The sequence below is a fragment of the Rissa tridactyla genome, chromosome 15, assembly GCF_028500815.1.
Source record: "Rissa tridactyla isolate bRisTri1 chromosome 15, bRisTri1.patW.cur.20221130, whole genome shotgun sequence".
Classification (NCBI taxonomy): domain Eukaryota; kingdom Metazoa; phylum Chordata; class Aves; order Charadriiformes; family Laridae; genus Rissa; species Rissa tridactyla.
This window is the reverse complement of record NC_071480.1, coordinates 8,260,799-8,281,104: the sequence shown is the minus strand read 5'-3', so window position 1 is coordinate 8,281,104 and position 20,306 is coordinate 8,260,799. Positions and strand designations below refer to the sequence as shown.

General features: G+C 51.9%; 1 protein-coding gene across 1 annotated transcript; it reads left to right on the top strand.

Moving 5' to 3' along the window:
* Positions 1–20,171, top strand: CDR2L (cerebellar degeneration related protein 2 like). The gene is made up of 5 exons (XM_054221989.1): positions 1–322; positions 12,850–12,962; positions 14,307–14,455; positions 15,417–15,581; positions 17,372–20,171. Exons 1-5 carry the CDS (start codon positions 244–246, stop codon positions 18,255–18,257), a joined length of 1,392 nt encoding a protein of 463 aa, XP_054077964.1. The 5' UTR covers positions 1–243; the 3' UTR covers positions 18,258–20,171.
* The last annotated feature ends 135 nt before the right edge of the window (positions 20,172–20,306 follow it).

Sequence of the window (20,306 nt, the reverse complement as noted above, 5' to 3'; positions counted from 1 at the left end):
CCCGCTTCATCTCCCCCCCCGGAGCCTCCCCCGGCCCTGGTGGCAGGAGGAAGCCGCCCCCCCGGGCAGGCAGAGCCGAGGCAGCGGCCAGGCGCCGGGTGCCACGTCGTGCCATCCTCCCCTTCGCGGCCCGCCCGGGCCACCGAGGCCGCATCCCCGCATCCATCCCCGCTCCGCGTTTTCGGCGGCGGCGGGGTCCCCCTTCGGCGGATGCTTCGCGTCTCCCCGGCGCGCTGGTGCTAAATGCTGAGCGCCGACAGGATGGAGGAGTTTCAGAGCGAGGAAGAGGAGCCCTGGTACGACCAGCAAGACCTGGAGCAGGGTAAGGATGGGGGCACCCCGCAAGCTGCCAGGGATGGCGGGCCAGGGGGATGTGGGGGGCAGAAAAAGGGGCAAATCCTGGGTACAGGAGGGTGGGATACCTTCTCTCAAGACTCACGTTTCCTTGGCAAAGCCAGTGCCTTGTCCTGCGGCGGCACCTCCGTGGAAATCTTGGCTCTGCTGCTCCAAACCAGTGTCCTCACCATGGAAAGTTTAAACCCGATGGATAGAGGCAGGGAGCCCAGATGGGTCCTGAGCACCAGAGGGGTGAAAAATTTGGTGCATTACATCCAGAGGGAAGCTGGTTCCCCAGAAAACTTGCTGCAGGCAGACTCAAACATGGGTAGTTATGACATTGCTTTCATCTTGGAGCAGTTGCAGGTAGAGTTAGCAGGCACACTAGTTAACAACACATTATTTCTGATGTATTAATTGCTAAGCTGAGGATGCTGAAAGTGTCTCTCAAAAGCTTTTGCTATCCAAACTCAAATCCAAAGGGATCTTCAGCTTCTAAGTCACCTAATTACTCCTGGAGATTTTTCCAATCAGCCAGGGAAGAAGAAAAAATAAAAATCAAGGACAAGTTTCAAACAGCAAAAATAGCTTTGTTAGAGGATAGATTCAGTTGAGTAGTTTGTTTTGAAGTAACTGTATCGACATTTGCACTAGTTCTATGTAATACTTATCCTAAGGCAGGACACAATGGGTGGCTGTGGGTATTTGGGGCTTTTTTTTTAAATTTTATTTTGCTTATCTTAATATTTTGAGTCAACACGCAGTAAGTAAATAACTGGAAGAAGTCCCGTTTCAGGCTAGCGGCCCAGGAGTGGACTGAACTGATTTGTGAATGTGCAGGGAAAGTCATTCCTACCTAAAAACAGTACCCCTCCGACACATTGCCCTATACGTATGGTATATATGGTGTATATATATTTGTTTTAGCCAGCTGACTGTCAGCAGGGACAGCTGCAGTGCCTCTGCCCACCATCACTCCAGTACATTATGTCATGATCTAAAGTTTACACAACTTCAGCTGGAGAGCAGAGGCCCAGCATGGAATGATAACCACCCCCCCAGGAATTGTTGCAGCTGGTTTTTAACCCCAATTTCTCAGTATCAATAGCAGGGTACTGGGCCCTGTTCTTTGAAACACAACGCTCAAATTAAGCCAGGGCAGAGCACAGAGATGGAGCTATCAGCTGAGTAAACAGGGCAGCCTTTGAATACTCAGAAATTCACATTTCTGGGTGACGTCTTCCCATGGCTCACAAGGGGCCTGGGCACCGGTCCAGGCGCAGGATGCGGGCTGAGGAACAGCAGGACTATGGGTGAATATAGGGAGTGTTGAACAACGCGTGAGCGATTGATTTTTACCTTAACGCTGTCGCCGGTGTCAGGTTCATGAGTCAGCACTGGCACTGTGCAACTGGCTCACAACAATAAAGACCACCTTCCCGGTGCAGGCCAGGTTCCCAGCTCTGTCCCGGCAGTGTAAACGCAGAATAGCTGCCTCCAGATGGTGGACTGATGCTGGGAATAGACTCCACCTTTGAGCACATACAGGACTTGAGGAAAATACAGACCCAAAACAAAGCCCAGCTGTGGGGTTTGCAGCCTCCTGTACGAATGGGGGCTGCACAGGCTAGCACAAACTCAGAAGGAGAGATGGGGAAGGCTTTAACTAAAATCACCCAACTGGAAAGGTCCTACGGGGTAACTACCACCGTAATTAATTTGCATGGTGCACAAAGCATCATGAAGGACAGTGCTAGACTTTGTCCACATACACTGTGCCTTTGCATTGGAGCCATAGCAGTATTCAGAGGTCCTGGGTGACGGCACAGCCGTGAAGCTGTTGGTTTGGAAATGGGGGGTGGAAGTACAGTGGAAGACGTCCAGCGTAGCACGATGTCGCAAGCCAGCATTACTAAGAGGATCGGCATGCCAATGGCCCGGGGTCGCACAGAAACCCACGCCTGGCAGCAGCGCCAGGAACGAAGAGGACAAAAGCATAGGCTTAAAGACTGTTCTTAGGAGCCGGGGTGGGAGAAACGAGACGCAACCTAAGCAAAGAGAAGGTTCTTCTGTGAACCAGTTGGTTGCTGGGTTTTATCGTCATTTCACAGCATCATCAAATATTTATTACATTTACATCCAAAACTGTTTGCTAAGCAACGGATGGCTTAACTGGGAGCTCTGTGATGATTATGTTAATTAACCATTTTAGCGCCACAGAGGAAATCATGCCTCTAGCTCCACTCCAAGCACCTGTTACTTTCCTCCCCATCCTCCACACAGCTTTGGCTTGCTGAAATAACTCATTTTTTCCCAAGAAAACACACCCCAATCACTCTTTTTTTTTTTTCCCCCTGAAGTGCCCACAGCAACTGACTGCACTCACCACTTGCCTTGGAGGCAGCAAGATCTGGTCCCCAGCCTCAAGGCCCTTCCAGCCTCATTCAAATGAAGCCGGTGCCTCTCAGATTCCTTTACCTGTTCCCTAGAATGCTGTAAGCCTGCGTGGTTCAAGGCGTTGTACCGAGACACCTCAGCACATAGAAGCAGAGACTCAAATCCCAGCCAGGAGACTTAATGAAAGAGTAGTGGTGCCCTCTGAGGTGTTTCATTCTTATGATGATCCCTCTGGGAAGACTTACTGATTTGAAGAAAGTGGTAAAAAATGGAGCTCCAATTACCTGATAGCATGGCTTTGCTTATTGCCAGGCTTTCTAAGCCACGAATAGATGTCAGCACTGCTTTGGTTCACCCACAGCCTCACCTTCCATGGGCTGGGGAATGTATGCCTCTAAGCATTAAAACCAGAATATAGTGATGGTGAACCTTTTTCCAGCCATTGAGAACTGATGATGCAGCTACAGTTGCATCATACCCTGTGCACAGGGTGTACGTGCAGCCAGACCCCAAGAGAACAAATAAGCTAAAATTAGAGAGACTGAGCTGGGGATAAGTGGGGACACCTTTTCTGTTCATCAGAAGCATTTGTGTTCAGAAGGGCTGCATGCCAACTCAATCACATCTGGATCCAAACAGAGCAGAGACCAGACCCAGAAGCTATCTCTGCCAGCCACTTCCAGCATTCATCTCCCTCACAGCAATCTCCCAAGATGAGTCTCCTCGCAGTCACCCCCCTGCATCCCCTGATCTTCCCAGCCTCCCTATCCCCCCACCAGCATTCAGGTCAAAGCCAAAGCGCAGAGCGCAGTCCAAGAGGAGGACTCTCAAAGTCACCTTTGCGGTCCCTGGAGCCTAAATACAGCGTAAGTGGTGGAACAATTCCTCCCACATAAATAAAACAGCCTCACGCTGCTCCGAGTTAGCCAGCAGGACCAGAGGTAGTACATCAGCACATCGTCTCATTGCCACTGTGAGATAGTCCTCTCCTTCTGGGCAGCCACAAAAACTTTTGGGCCAAACCATCTGCAATGCAGGCTTAGGACTTTATGGCTGTAACCTCTAAAGGTCTCCAGATTTAAGTATCTTATTTTAATTCCTTCTCCTCCTGCCAAGCATCTGATTGCTTGCGTGCTAAGAAGAAAAATGACACAAGGTGCTGAGCTTGCACCACTCCCAACTCATCCGTGTGAAGACACATAGCACCCATACCTGCCTGTTTCCCGCATCACCCAGCCTACATTGGGTGATCCATAGAGCTACAATTCACTATCAGCTTGCCCAAAGGATTCACAGCACCGTGGAGCAGGTGGTACCCCAAATTGTGTCCCCAATACCCCAGCAGTCCAGCTCAGGGGACAAGCCACCCAGCTTGCCTGTCCTCCAGGAGCACAGCAGTTAACTCGTTGTCCTTCCTTCCCAGCGGCAAGCCAGAAGGACGGAATTTTGCCTGCAGTAGCTGAGCCACTTACTTATTTAGCAGTGCAGTACAGTAGGTAGCTTATGGAAGTGGAAAGTTTTCAGTGACTAATTGCTGAGCTGCTCGGGAATGACAAGAGGGACTAGGAAAGCCACAGGAGACAAGGAAATAGGATGACAGGTTAGTCTGAGGAAGGGATGAGAGCCTCCAAATCTGGGGAGGGAAAAAAAAGAATACATATATATAGATGCATTTTCCCAGAATAAGAATCCCCTGTTACGTGAAGGGAGGAAGAAAACACAGCAACTTCCAGGATCCCCCTCCTGATGCCTCACAGAAACTCCTTCCTACATCTGCTGAACCCCAGGCACATACTTCCAGCTGTGGGAGGGAGCAGAATTAGAGGAACTGCTGAAAAGGAAAGAAGGAGAGGCAAAGAGGGGAAAAAAAAAATAAGAGAAAAGGAAAATAATCTGTTTTCCATATCTCCCAACCTGAAACAATCAGGTAACAGTGCCATTTCTCCTTGGCAAGGCCATGTGCGAAGGATTTAAGGTCTGAGTCCTGAAGGACATCCCCCCCACGGCAGCCCTGAGCCCGAGGGACGGGGAGCCAAGGCAGCCCTGCACAAGGAGGCTGTCCCCCTCCCCGGCATTTTCCAATCCTCTTTCTTTCCTCCTGTACCAGCCAGCGCTGGCTGGTGACAGGGCAGATGCACTGACTCAGTGACAGGCAGGAACCACTGAGAGCTGTGACAGCACCAGGGTCCGATCCTTCTCCCTCTAAACGCAGCGCCAGCGCTCAGGCTAACGCAGTCTGCTCGCTCCCACACACACTCCGTCTCCTCTGATAAAAACGGCCTTTCCCAGAGCAGCACAGTGCTGTATTCCCACCTCACCCGACTAATACATCCGTGTGCTCACGCCAAACGCATCATTAGGGCTTCCAAAGCTTCTACTTAACACACTCAAAAACACATAATGCAGGCCAAGAATTTAGGAAAATATCTCCAATACAAAATACCCTGGAGGAACGAGACCAGATGTTACACAACTGCCGGTCTTTGCACAGCTGGGAATTTAAAACTGATTTTATGTCAGGGTTTGCTCTTCCCCATATTTATTTCATAACAGCTGTAAACCTTGTCTCCAAGAGGTGACAGTTCTTTTAATGGTTTAAACAGCCTGTTCCTCTGCAGCCTTCTGGGAAGTTGCTCTGGTTTATCCTGCGTGCAGTGCAGCAGTTAACTTGAAGGATTTCAGTCCTTTGAGTGGGTGGTATCCAGGTCCATGCTGATCCCTTCCAGTTCTGCAGCTGCAGCCGTGGCAGCTGGAGCTAGGACATTATCATACCGTCCTCCAAGTTTTCTTGGCCCGCAGGCAAGCGTGGAGTCCTGGGAAGGCTGGGAGATCACGGCTGAGCACTGGTGTCTGCAGGAGGAGGCAGAGCAAGGCGCAGCACGCCATCCCCCCGAGCATCAGTCCTTGCCATAGAGCTGCTTCGGGGACACTGGTTTTGGTGTTGAGCTCCTGAAAGAGGCATTGCTCTGCATCCTGCTCAGGACTAGCGAAAGACATAAGTAACATCATCTTGGGAGCACATCAAGTACTTCATCACCCCCTTTCCTTGCAAACTCAGAGTGGAAAACTACAGCACTGTGTTGCTCCTGCCTGGCTCCACAAATGGCCCTGATCACTCGCCTGAGGTCAGAACCTCTTCCCACATGGGCAGCACCTCCAGCCAGTACCAACAATCAGGCACAAGGCAGCTGGGCTGTGTGTGAGCTTAGCACCTGGAGGAACAGGGCTCCAGAGCATCTCCCAGCAGCGGATGGGAAGGGAACAGTACTGGGGCAGCAACATGCAAGATGACATGCTCTAAGGCCAAGCAGAGGGGCTGCTAGAGAAGAGGTGGGCAGGTTTTTGGTGTTGCTGCAGAGGGTCAGCCTGGTTTCTGCATTTAGCTGTACCACATGGCTGTGGAAGAAGGATCTTCTCCATACCTACATGTCTCTGGCAGATAGAATAGAACCGTCTAGGTTAGAAGGGACCTTTAAGATCACCAACCTAACACTGACAAAACCACCACTAAACCAGGTCCCTAAGAACCACATCTACCTGTCTTTTAAATACCTCCAGGGATGAGGTACAAGAAGTGGCAGACAGGAGTAACTGGCATCCACAGTGCTGGTGGTGGTGTTGGGGGCTGCTGCAGGTGGCAGCTGTGCTGGAACTTGGTTGGTCCCCAAGAGACCAAACCACTCAGCATCAGTGGTCCTTCCTGCCTCCTCCAGCAAACAGACAGCAAGGGCGGCCGAGTTGGCCAGCAATGGCTCAGAGCAGAACACGTTGTGTGAGCACGAGCAGGGCTGGAGAGCTGACATGGTTGTGGCAGCCCATGACTGAGGGCACTGTGCTCTGCTGCACAAGCCCACTGACCTGTCCTTCACAGGTCACCTTTGCCTGGGGCTCTGCACGTGCACAGTACTGTGGTGCAGCAGCAGCAAACACGTAAAGTCTCCCTGGAGCTAATCCTCCTTGTCTGTCCTGGGTCACTTACAGCCTCCTGCCCCCAAAACACACTGGGGAGATGAGATTCCCACATGGCACCCAATCCACGTGCCTCTGCCTTTAGCTTTAAAAGAGTAAAAAGCCTCTATTCACAGTTCTCTGCATCCCCACGTAATTAATTAGCTGGAGCTTTGCCGCCCAGAGGAGGGGTGCACGCAGCAAAGCACTGGCTGCCGTTCTCCCTCCTCTTTCCTCGCTTCTTCTCTCCAACAACTCCACTTGTATGTATTTATTTAGGATGCTTTCTGATCCAGGTGCACTATCAGCCTCCGAGCCACCAATCACTGAGCCCTTTGAAACCATTTTAGCCTACAAGGCAAACACGGGCACCGAGGCTGTTTAGATAAGAGAACAGCAGGGAAAGACGCAGATGGGGCCCCAACCATGGTCTAATAACATACTCCGTGCTATTATGCTCTAACAACTTGGCAAAACGCACATCGATTGCTGTGGGCACGGGGATGGGATTGCTGTGTATGTGTGTGTATAGACGCATACAGCTTCTAAGCAGAGGTAACCATCCTAGGTCTCAAATATTAACATACGAGGGAGGCTTTGGGGCACAGAATGTTAGAGGGCAGAAAGAAAAAGGTGCGCATCAATTAAATTAAAAAAATATCCAATGAGCATCTGAGAAGAATAAAAAAAGGGAACTGATAGAAAAGAAATACTGAATAAGACTGAAAAATACAGAAAGCAAGGAAGGGAGCAGCAAGGGGTGAGAAGGCTGGAGGGCTTCCCTCCAGCACAGAACGGTACACACAGAGCACCCCTGAGCCCCTTGCTGAGGTTTTCCACTCCTTGGTGGTGCCACTTTTGCTCAGGGGACTCGAGACAGCACAGAGGGAGCTGCTCTCATTGCACTGCCCCGACCCCCTGCAAACCGCATCTCCCTGCCACCACCTGAGCTCCCCCCTTCCAAGGAAGTTTGCAAAGCCAAAGGCAGCCCAGGGGCACGTAACAGATTATACAAGAGAAAGAAAAAGGAAAGAAAAGGAAGCAAAAGAACAAGCAGGAAATCCAGCAAATCTCATTAGGCTAACAGAAGTGCCCGTGTACATCAGCTGGAGCCACGGTTTGAAAGGAGGATGTGAAGAGGGAGGACGTGGCCGTGCTGCCAGGGAGTTCACGCACAGCCCCTGCCTGCCCTCACCCGGCCCTGCCAGAGGCATCTTCCCCCCCTTACTGCACTGGGCTGCTCTGCAAAGCAAACCCTGCCTTTGCCGTACGCCCGATTACACCAAAATGGCAGGCCCCCATGAAAAAACACACAGAACATCAAGCACGAAGTTGATTTGGGTAGTAATGTCCCAGTTATGCCAGTGTAAATGGGATGGAGAATCCACGCCTCAGCGGTAACCCTGATGGCTCTCTGAAAGCTCTGCCTGGTCATGGGAAACACTATCATCTGTGGAACAGGCATGTTGAAAAGGCTTTACCACATCCAGACATGCCTGCAGGTTGTTTGCAAGATGCTGTCAGATGGCACTTGCTTCTCTGCACCCCAGCACGTCCCATTGCAAAGGCTTACAAGGGCTAAGCACGCAGATTGCCTCCATCACCTGTCATGGAGCAGCAGTAAGTGATACGCAAAAGCTGATCTTCATTGTAATATACCCAGACAGCACAATCCCTTGCAACTAAGAAGAAAAATAAATGAGCAGCAAGTACACCCTACCTTGGGGCAAACCAGCATAGCATCATTTATTTAGATTTTGAAAGGGATAATTGCACCTACCCTCGACTCTAAGTACCCGTGTGTAATGGAGCAGACAGCAAATGCAATTAAATTAAACGTCAACAGCATTAAACATCAGTTCTTAACTCTCAACCTACCCCATCCATCAGCTAACAAGCACCCTGAACCCCCTCCGGAGACGTCCACACCAGAGCTCTGCTCCTCCCTGCGCTTTACCAGGTGAATTCACCACCTGCAGCAGGAGAGGAGCAGCCCTTTCCACAGATCCAGCCCCAACCCTTGAGGAAGGGACAAGTAATTCCTCCTTAATAGCTGCTTTGCTGAAAAGAACCTGCAAAAACATGCACCATAAACCTTTGCTTTTTAGCTCTACAAGCCAAAGGACTTCTAATGCCCCCCTACGAGTCTGCCGGTCCCTCAGGATGGGGAGAAGGTTGGGTTATTTAAAGGTGAGGAGCAAAGCGCACCTGCGCTCAGAGCAGCGGGCACGTTCTCTCACAGCCTACACACGCGAATCACTCAATGCAAGGGAGACGATGGGGGGAAGCCCAAAGCGGCTGCTCCAGATGGTGGCTTCCTCCAGAAAGCCGTATTTACGAGGACCATCTGAGCAACTACCGCATCGCCACCGCGCTGAGAGCAGCCAAAACCTCCTCTGCCCGGCACCAGGCTTACGCTCCCCCAAAGCCACAACCAGGAGATGCTGGGGGAGAAACCCCCTCCAGAGAGTGAGCTGTGGCAAAGGCTGCTCTGCCCAAACGGATGCAGGCCAGCACCGGGATGGCAGAAACTGCTCCAAACCTTCTTTGTGCCTCATCACAAGCTGCTGCGAAGGCTGGGGCAGCCAGGAAGCACTCGGCTCCACGGCAGCCCCGAGCCAGCATTGCCACGGGATGCTGCAGCGGGGGAACACCCTGCAGCTTGTTCCTCAGCCTCTTTCAAAGACAACCTATTACAGCTTTTGGATCAGGATTTTTCTTTTTTCCCAAGTTTCCTCAGTGACACACAGCTAGCAGAATGATCGCAGGGCTGATGATGATCTGTGCAGCTCCAGGATGGCTGCCTCCTCGATGCACTGCCCGGCCATGCTCCCCTGTACCAAGCGCTGCTTGGATTCAACTCCGGCTCCCTTCCCACCATATGGTCTCTCTTCTCTTCCCCTCCCTCCCTGCTCAGGCGCCTTTCCCGCGGAAGCTTGCAAGGAAATGCAGCCTCCATCCCCCCCTCTGCTTGGCTCTGTAGGTGCTGCTCTTTGTTTGGGGATGCGGGGTGTCTCCTTGGCTGGTGTTAATTAGAAGGGTCACGTCAGCACTTGCAGTATTGAGAGCCAGAGGGTACGGAGCTGGTGTTGCCCAGGACAGTTTGCACCCGCCCTCTTCTCCCAAACAGGATTTGGGCAACACTGGGCTCTCCAGTTTTTTAAGTTGAATGTTGGCTGTTTCGCAGTGGTGCCTTCCATGCAGGCAGGTTGCGGAGGGGTCGGGCACGTCGAGTGGACACACAGCACAGCTGCTCCCCACCACTTTATTTCTCCTTCTCCATCGGGCAGGGAGGGGGAAGGGAGGCATCAGCATATCTGCTAAATTAGGGCAAGTCCTGCAGCACTGCCTGGCTGATCCGACAGCAGAGAAGCAAAGAGGAATACAAAAAAAAATTGTGGGAAACCACAGTGTTACGCAAAGAGAATCCCCAAATTCCTAAATAGTTCTTTCTCCCCACCCCAAACAACCTGCTGAAAAATTCACAGTCAGGTTTCCGAGGTCTCGGAAGAGAGGAGCTGTGGGTGCCCCAAGCTTGTGCAGAGCCACAATTAGTGATAAAAAATCAAGAGGGATACGGTCTGAAAACGACATTAAAGCACTTCCAGGCAGCAACCCCTCCCTCCCCAACATCCCACAGCCCAGGGGAGACCAACAGGTTGGGAAGAGGACTCAGGCGCAAGGGAGATGGATGAGATGGGATTACCGAGGACTCTCTGGCTGGCAGGCAGGGACGAGTGAGCGTGTGCGTGGCGACAGCTGAGTCACTTAAAAGACACTAAAAGAACCAACTCCCTCATGTCCTTCAAGCCTGGAGTCTCCCAGGCCCTTACGCTCAAAATGGAAAGGAGGAATCAATTTCCTCCTCAGAGCCCAGCCCCGTTCTTTCCTCTTTCCCACTCGTCCCCAAACGCTGCCCATGTCCCCCATTAAATTATTGCTGACAGAGCCCTTTAAATTACAGCGCAGGATCTTGCGCTGCCTAATCCACTTAACTCAAGCCCAGCTGATTAAATTGGATGCCATATGGTGGGAGAGCAGTGGCGTAATCCGCAGGGACGGGGACACACTTGACTCATTACCTGGAGTGCAGCACGGAGCCCTCTCACTACGCGCGTCTGTGCCGGGGCTCTGCCTGCTGCAAGGGATGCGATCTGCAGGGTGCCGGTCTCCAGCAACGACACCGGCTCTGGCAAGGTGGCGGTGCCATTAAATACAGCCCCACGCAGCTTAAAGGCACAAATTTTCCTCCATCTCTGCTGGCATCTGGCTGTTCCCCCGTCCCCAGCTGGTGTAACAAACCCTCAGTGTCCCAAGGGCACTTTGGAAACTGGGGAAATTCGGTGCTTGGCGGGGGGGGAGGGTGGAAAATAGGTGGAGGAGGTCTGTCCTTGGGAAACGTGCCAATATCTTGATTGCATTGATAACCGGGATTGCAGCCCCCAGAGCAGGTCACTGTGCAATGATGAGGATTATAATTAAAAAGGTCACAGCCTAGAATAACACCCTGCAATGCCGGCCACAGCTGGGGAGCACATTCCCGCGGTAAAGGGGAGAATCGAGGACACACTGAGCAGCTGTCGGCTGCATCACATCTGGGGAGCCAGTCCTTGGGCACCGCTAGAGCCACAGAGAAAGAAATGCGGCCATCAGCCAAATTAATAACATTACAGCACTTCCCGCAGCACAGCATGATCCGTCAGGAAAGCCCATCCCATGCACTGACAACCCTCCTCCCGGCCAGAACTTGTGCCCCAGAGGTCAGTGAGAGCCTTGTTTTGTGACGTGTCATTTGAAGTACGAGAGATCCCTGATTTTCCCAGGCTCAGAATACATCCTAGGCATCCTGGTTCCCCTTCATCTTGTCCCAGTGACCAAGTATCACTTTTTCCCAATCAACTAGCATGGCCAAATTAACTGCTGGAAGAAATTCTAGCTGCTCTCAGCCCTGGCAGAACCTTGGCAAAACACATCATTATCTACAGACTAGAGCGGAGCATTACGGCAGGCTGAGAAAACGCCAAGGCAGGAGACCCAGGTCCCCTTACGCACTGCAGGATTGGGGCTCCTCAATTATCTAAAACCGCATGATGACCGTACTGGAGAGAGAAATAACACACATCAAGATCTGTTTCCTTACCTTCTAGAAGGCTTAAGGTCAAAGTTTCAGTCTGACACTGTAAGAGCAAGAAACTCACCTCTAAAAACACCAGGAAAAATAAGAACCCACCTGATCACCGGAGGGGTCAGGCTTTAAGACAACAACCAATTTCTGTGAAAGCGAGAGGATTTATCAGAGCCAGCTGTGCCACCCCAGGCCCAGAAACAGCACCACCTGAGGGGCTCAAGCTTTGGCCAATACAGGACTCACGGTCCTGGGGCTTTTCCTTCACCCAGGAGGCAGCAAACCCCGTATTTTAAGCCAACCATGCTGTCAACATCTGTTTTTCCATGCGCTTCTCCTAAAGTCCAACTATTTCAGTAGCTTCCTAAGGGCGTTTGGAGGTGGCAGAGGGTGAATACAAAGCGGTTTGTCCTCACCCCGGAGCTGCCCCAAGGAAAGAGCCGCAGACCCGGCTGACGCAGCGCTGCCAGGGCAGCAGATGTGGGAGGTGATTCCAGCCCCCTCGGGCCACGCGTGGTTTTATTACTCATGTCAGTCTATTAGCAGGTGATGGATGGAGGCTGACGGGGGAAGGCAAGGCGCTCCCTTCGTTAGAGGTAATATAATTTACAGAGCATCCCCAAGGCCCTGTGGGGGCTTTTAGAACCCTCACTCTGATTCTGATGGATACTGAGCTCCTCTCAGCCCCACAGGTCTCAGCAATAGGGGATGGAGGTGCTGAATACCTGCCACAGCCAAGCCCCATGGGCCTGCTCCTGGCTACGCAGTGTGTAGCGCAGCACACAAGGGCTATACAGGCAGCCAGGTACCAAATCCTTGTTGCATGGAGGATGCAACCTCGGCCTCCCCTTGCTCCTGCAGCCCAGCAAGATGAAGGAGGCCAGATCCTGTATGTCCCACACGCATCCATGTCAAAACCTGCCAATAAAACCAGCACTGTGCAAATGTGCTGCTGTGTTTGGTGCGGTGGCATTTGGGGACCCCACCACACCCACCGGCGGAGCCGCAGGAGCTGCAGCAGCTTTGTCCCATCTGCTTTTCAGACTTGCATTTGGCCGCGGAGCTGGGGAAGACGCTGCTGGAGCGCAACAAAGAGCTGGAGGACTCCCTGCAGCAGATGTACGCCACCAACGAGGAGCAAGTGCAGGAAATCGAGGTAGGGACACAGTCGGGCCAGGGGTGGGGACGGGAGGTGCTCGACCACCACTATCACCTAAGGGGGATGGTGGGGAAGGGGCGCTTCCACCAATGCCAACGGCTCAGATGTCAGGAGAAAGGAAGGGATATGCCATGGGGCATTAAAATCCCTTCTGTATGTGCCTGAAGTGGGGCGGATTAAGGTCTGGTCAAGCCCATCCCAGCCTTGGAGTGTGTCCCTTTCCCCCACTAACCGGGATTTTCCCCCTTCTCGCATCCCTACCCCCTGCCCAGATGTGCATGCCAGATTTTGGCATTAGGTTGCATCTGGGGCACGTTTGGCCTTTCCCTGCCCATCTGCCAGCCTTCACACGCACTTCTCTCTGCTCTGCTGCTGCTTTCCCTTGATTCCAGTTATTCATAATCGCGTTTGTTCCCAGCTGGCCCCTTGGCACCCCCATAACACAGCCCCCTTTGTTAGAGGCATAAAATAGCTCTTTCTCCAAGAGCTGCAATCCAGACCACTGTTTCAAGCATCCTTTGGGGTCAGGGCAGTATTTCTAAGAGCCCACAGAACTAAGCTTAGAGGCTAAAACCTGCTGGGCCGAGAGGGTTTTCATCCACTGGAAAACTTCTAGGGATCTGTGAATTAAAAAAGATCAGAACCCCCCGGCCCCCAATTTAAAAAGACACAGGGCAGAGGAGGGCCGCAAGGTCACAAGAGCCTCCTGCGATGGCTGCAGGGATGTGACAGCTGATGGCCGACTAAACCGGTGGATGGATTTAGCTATCCCCACCAGCAGGAGCGTGTCCACCATAGGATTTGGGATCTGGTCCCAACTGAGGGTGAGCTCTTGGGTAGACACCCCTCTGCCAGGATGAAATCTTGCAACGACAGACTCACAGAAAGGGGTCTTTGAGCAGGCAGAAACCGCGAGTCTCCTCACATTTCACAGACTCAGAGTTTCAGCCTGAATTCCCAAGGAAACGCAGCTTCTGCAATCGATCTGTCAGACGATCCAGTACCCAACCGGGCAGTTTCAGCCAACTTCAGAGAGGGGTCACAGTCCCAGGGATATCAACTTCCTTTGGGTGCTGGGAATAAAAACGCAGCTGAATAGAGAGAGATTGAGGTTAGTGCCCTTCAAAGAGGGCAGGGAAAGTTCAATCACATTTTAGACACAAAAGTATTTACAGTGGGCAGGGGTATGAACATTTCACCTGTGCGAGAGGGTTCAACCAGGCAGAGGATAAATCGGCCTCAAAACAAATTATGAGGGGAAGCAAAGGTTGTAGGAATTTGTGCCTGTGAAGCAACCTGGATTTTGGATGTGGAGTGTTTCCATTTCGCTCTTTCTTGCAGTACCTGACCAAGCAGCTAGAGATGTTGCGGCAGATGAACGAACAGCATGCGAAAGTCTACGAGCAGCTGGACCTGACAGCACGGGACCTGGAGCTCGCTAACCAGAAGCTCGTGCTGGAAAGCAAGACATCCCAACAGAAGATACAGTGGTACGGCCTCCCCTCCTCCTGCCGCAGCGACGCTGTACCCAAGAGACCTTCATCTCACCTTTCCCCTGCCCCAAAGCGTGTCCGTGCTATTTAAGCCATTCTCTTATCACTCCAGTTTTGCAGCTATTTACAACACAAGCTCATTGCCCCGATGCTGGTTAGCAGAGGCGAGCCGCAGCACAGACACCCCTGGGACGAGGGCTGGATAAAGGAGTGACTGTAGCTGCCAGGAGAGAGGCACAGCAGCCTCTCCTCCTCCTCCGGTGTGTTTCCTTGAAAAAGAGGGACATAATCCTATCAGGGAGGTCCCCAGCTCATAGCCCAGCAGAAACACCAGGCACAGATCCAGCATTTCACGAAACCCTGGCTAGCCCATGCTGAAACACCAGTTTGTCAATAACTATTTCTTTCCTAAACCAGCCCCAGGATCAAGGTCATCCCCAGAAACAACAGACTAAGCCACGTCCTTGCAATGCAGCATCTTTTGCAAACAGCTGGGCAGAGAGGGCGTTTCGGAGCAGAGTGTTTTACAAACTGCATTCACAGCCAGAACAAAACTAAATCTCTGCCCGGTCTCTCTGTGTGTATCTCTGCAGGAGAAACAAAAGGAAGAGAGTAAATCGCTCGCCTGTTTGCTTTCAGCGCAGAGATATCCCAGGGTAGTGCTCATGCTCCAGAGGTGACAGTTTTAGCCAACTGATTTGAGGACAGAGGGTCTCAAATTAGTACGATCCCTTGTCACTGCTCCAATCCCTCTTCCTTTTCTACAAACACCCCCATCACTCAAGACCAACCACGCAGAGAAAGACTAACCACTGCCACGAAAAACAATCACTGTCATGGTCCCAGGGCTAGAAACTGGAAGCACCTTCCATAGACTGAGTTTCTCTACAGGGAAAAAACACCTTTCAAGGACCTGTAGTGCCTGACTCCTCATCTGTGCTCCCTCCTCTCTCCACAGCTTGACAGAAACGATCGAGGGGCTGCAGAACCAAGTGGAGGAGCTGCAGAAGCAGGTGGAGGAAATGCGGAGCTTGGAGCAGCTCCGCATTCGGCGGGAGAAGAGGGAGCGGCGCCGAACCATCCACACCTTCCCCTGCCTTAAGGAGCTGTGCTCCAGCCCCAGGTACAGAGCTTCGTCTTTAGCAACTCCCCCGCCTTCTCCCCCATCTCCCCCACTCTCCCTAGCCCCTCTGGGGGTGCAGAAAACCCCCCACAGAGATCTAGGCTCTGCATCAGAGCCTGAAACTCAATGCTGGAGACGAAGGGAGCACCTTCCTCCCTCCTACCCACCCACCTGAGTGGGTGGCGTTGGCAAAGCAGAGGCTCCGTGATCCCAGCATCAGTGATGCCTCAAATGGAGAGACACAAGCTCTTTCTGAGAGGGCAAGAATAGCTGCCCAGGAGGATCTGGATGCCTCATGCCACTGGGCTGCAGGGACAGGCATTGCTGGACGGGCTGGGACCCTCCTGGCATGCTGGCAGGGAGCTGCACAGGAACGCTCACCTGACAGGACACATTGCTTGAGCTCCACATGGCTCAAACCAGTCTCTCCCAGTCCAGCCCACCCAATAACACACCATGAGAAGAGGACCATTGCCTCAAGCTGCCCACACAGATTCCCTTCCCGAACGAGCACAGCCCGTTTTCCCTTTGCAGCTGCCTCCCAGCACCTCTGGCACACTGAAACCAGTTGAGATGGTGCATTTTCCCCTGTACCCCCCCAGAGCACCAGTCACACACCAAGATACGCCACGTGCTGCCGAATGTTGTGCAAACGCCTTCAGCACTATTGCACGCTTGATCCTCCTTAAAACCCAGCCACGGTGTTAATTCGCTGACCTCGAGAGGGCATTCCTTGCTCAGCTTTGTGCATAACAGAGGCTTCTTTAAATAGATAAGCAATCGATAAACTTTGTTACTGAAAGCATCCCCTGCCAGAGGATACGAACAAAAGACACTTTTATTGCAGCAGCAAAGGGGATGCTATGAGGCCACAACCTAACCCCCAGCAAAATCCACTTAATGTCTCTGTGGTTCTTTTCCCCCCTGTCCCCCAGTCCCACTCTCCCCCCAGTGCCTCGGGACCTCAGCTCGGTTTGCAGCCCTGCAGTTGGCTCCGAAGGTCAGGCTGCCCTTCGCTAACTTGGAAATCTGTTCAATACCCCCCGCCACAAGCCGTGCCTCCCAGGGCAAGCCACGGCGCTCGCTCTTTTCCAATCTGTTCTAAGCAGATAGGATGCCATGGGCACTTCACTGAGGAGGAGGAAAATCTGGTTTCCCAACAGCAACATGAGGGAAGGGGGAAGTGCTTGTTATCGCTTCCCAGGCAAAGAAGAAGGGGTAACTCCATCAAAAGTCTCTGCCTGCCTCCCTTGCTTCTCCCACTCTCTTTGGAGCACGTCCCAGACACGGGACAGCCTCTGCTTCTGGCTTTTGGCTGGGTGGGGCTTGGGGTCGTTGGCAGATGCAGTGAGTAGTTGGTGAACTCCATGATGCAGTGAGTAGCTGATGAACTCCAGCAGGAAAAACTCGAAGCCTTCTGCTTTCAGACAGGTAGAACTTGAACATTCATCCTTGCTTCACAGCAACGTCGGTGGCTTGTCCATTAACCAGATGAGTCTTTTACCTTTTAGGGTTTCATTTCCCTCCTGTCTTTGATCACTGCTATCAAATGAGACTGCAGGTTCTCTGGGACAGACCCTGGTCTCTGTGTCCAAAAGACCCTCAGCCACACCTTGTGATCTCCTGGCACACGGGAGGAGGCATATCTCACTCCATGAGCTCAGGTTACCTCCTTTCTGGGCATCAGTGGAATTACTTACATGACCATGAGATGGTCATGTAAGATACAATGAGTCCCTCATGGATTGTCACTTGGTCAGACTCTCTCAAGGGTCCTTCTTCTCTTTCAGGTATGAGGACGCATTCCAGGTCCACAGCTCTTCCACGGAATTCAACCAGAAGCCACTGGAGAGGGAGAATGAGCGTCTCCAAGCCATGGTGAACTCCCTGAGGTCCCAAGTCAATCAGGAGAAGCAGCGGAAGGAGAGGGTTGAGCGAGAGTACACCTCTGTTATTCAGGAGTATTCAGACCTCGAGCAGCGAGTGTGCGAGATGGAGAACTGCAAACTGCGCATCAAGGAACTGGAAGCAGAGCTCCTAGAGCTCCAACAGATGAAACAAGTCAAGAAGTATTTGCTCAGCAGAGAAGACAACTTGTCCGAGGCCCTCCTTGAGCCGCTGAATAACGCCCCAGAAGCAGACTACATCGACCTCTCTGAGGAGGAGGGAGGGAAAAGTCATGGGCCATCAATGACGCCTTCCCCAAACCACCCTGTCCGGAAAAGCTGCAGTGACACAGCCCTCAATGCCATCGTGACCAAGGATGCCGTGAGCCGGCACGAGGGCAATTACACGCTGCACGCTAACAACGTGCGCAAACGGGGCATGTCCATCCTGAGGGAAGTGGACGAGCAGTATCACGCCTTGCTGGAGAAGTACGAAGAGCTCCTGAGCAAATGCCGGCAGCACAAGGACAGCGTGCGCCACACAGGGGTCCAAACATCCCGGCCTATCTCTCGCGACAGCTCCTTCAGAGACTTCCGCGGAGAGGGACACGAGTTGGAAGAACGGAAAACCATGGAGAAGACCATCAGCAAACACGTGGAGGCGGTAGATAAGCGGCTGGAGCAGAGCCAGCCTGAGTACAAGGCTCTTTTTAAGGAGATCTTCTCCCGCATCCAGAAAACAAAAGCAGACATCAATGCCACAAAGGTGAAAAACAAGAGCAGCAAATGAGTCCCGCCTCTCTGCAAACTCCCACGTGCAATCGCAACAGCCAAGTCTTCTCTTCAGCCCCAGGAACCGCCACGTGGCCCCACTGCTTTGAAGGTTCGAGAGGTCTACAAGCAAGAAAATGTCATGGAGACTCAAGTTTCTTTTTTAAGCTTGGGCTCTGGACAATGTGTTGGGACAATTGTACATTGTAGTTAGAGGATTTCAGAAACTGTATGACGGATCTCTGCATGAGTTGCTGCCGCTGCCAGACATCACAACAGCAACGTAAACCACACCACAGAAAAAGAAGAACCAATCACCTCCTCCACCCTTTCCAGCTTGTCTTACAGCCCGATTCTCTGCAAGCGAAAGCCTGGATGTCCTCCAGCATCCTGCCGCAGCTGGAGCACAGTGTTCCAAAGTAAAACAAAAAGCCATCAGAACTTCAGGGGCTGCTCTAGCACACGAGCCCAACCCTCCACTTTGGTTTTATGGCTAAGAACCTACGCTTGTATCCAAGAGACTTCCGTCTGCGCCTTCCCCTTCCCCGAAGGGCAGTAAGTTCTTGCTGATTAAGCCATTTCTCTTATCAGTCAGGTTTTTCAGCTATTTACAATGCAAGCTCCTTGCAACTGGAAAAACTTGAAGAGAAACATAAAACTGATTGTTCTGTCTTCATCGGCATCGCTTAGTATTTCAGTCCATACCCTCCAGACTTTGTAGGCATATGGGATTTCCTCGCTTTAAATCTGCCCCAGTATTTCAGCCCAGGTGAAGCACTGTGCCTGGTAGGAACTTGATGACCAGGGCTTTTCCCATAAGCTAGGCAAGAAGTGCTATTACAGTATGAGACATGCTTTCATCTCGCAGCCTGGGTACCAACCCTCTGTGCTGAGGGCTCTTCAAGAGGTTGCCATTGCCCCATTGTAGCAAACTCCTCAAATACAGCTTGCATGGGCTTGCAAAACTGACTACCAGTGACTTGCACGCAAGCAGAAGGACAAAGCACCACACTCGTACGGCGCCAGGAGCTCTGGCCCTGGCAGTAGCACTGATCACACATTGCCCCACACTTTAGCTCTGAACATCTCCCTCGCCGAGAGGACAGATTTCAGTTTTCTGCTGAAAATAAGCTTTCTTGGCTGAGGCACTGTCTCCAAACGTTGTCACCTCTCGTGTTCCGCTTCACTTTCCAGCACTGAAATCTCCTCACTTTTGCTTCCACAGACATGCAAACACACAGCCAAAAGGCCACTGCAGTCTCAGGAATCACCAGTTTCCATTTTTCATGAACTAGATGTTGACCTTGAATGGTCAGACACACGTTTTAGGCAGAGAAGCGGCATTTCATCACAGCTTAGGCAACACCCCGAGCATTGAGCCACAAGCAACGAGCAGTTCAGTGTAAGCTACCTATTCTGTACCCGCCTGGAGACAAACTTCAGGCCAGATCTGGATTCTATTTTCACCAGCTTACATCCCAAAATCTTGGGGAAATGGCTGGGATTTTTGCAACACTGAGATAAATAAACGAGAATCTGGCTTTGGAGGGGGCAGACTATTAAAATGTAGTTAACCTTAAAGTCTAGGGCCTTGACATTATGAGGAGCTACCTTTCTTTCACCTGCCATGGATTAATGCAAAAATACCCCCCCAAAAATACCCTCTTTTGTTAAGCTGAGCACCACGGCGGTAAGTTGGCAGGAGTGCGATGCCCAAACCACCCCCGTTCCAGAGGTCTCCTCCCCAACCCACCCATCACCACCCTCTTCCACGCTCCGCATTTTTCAGGTGCCCAATGGCCCCGAACTCGAGAAACATTAGGAGCCGTACGCACGACTGTGGCTACCAGCTCTGTAACAGTATGGAGAACCTTCATGCCTTATTTATTTATAACGGAAAGCAGTTGTCTAATAAAATAAAATAAATAAAAATGAACAGCAACACAGGCGTCGTTGTTGATTGTGTCGGCGCGTTCACCCCCCTGTTAATTCAACATTTGCAGCAGGGGAATACCTGAAGCGATGCTGGTTGAAGGCAGCCCGTGTTCACTCTCGCAGTCCTCTGGTT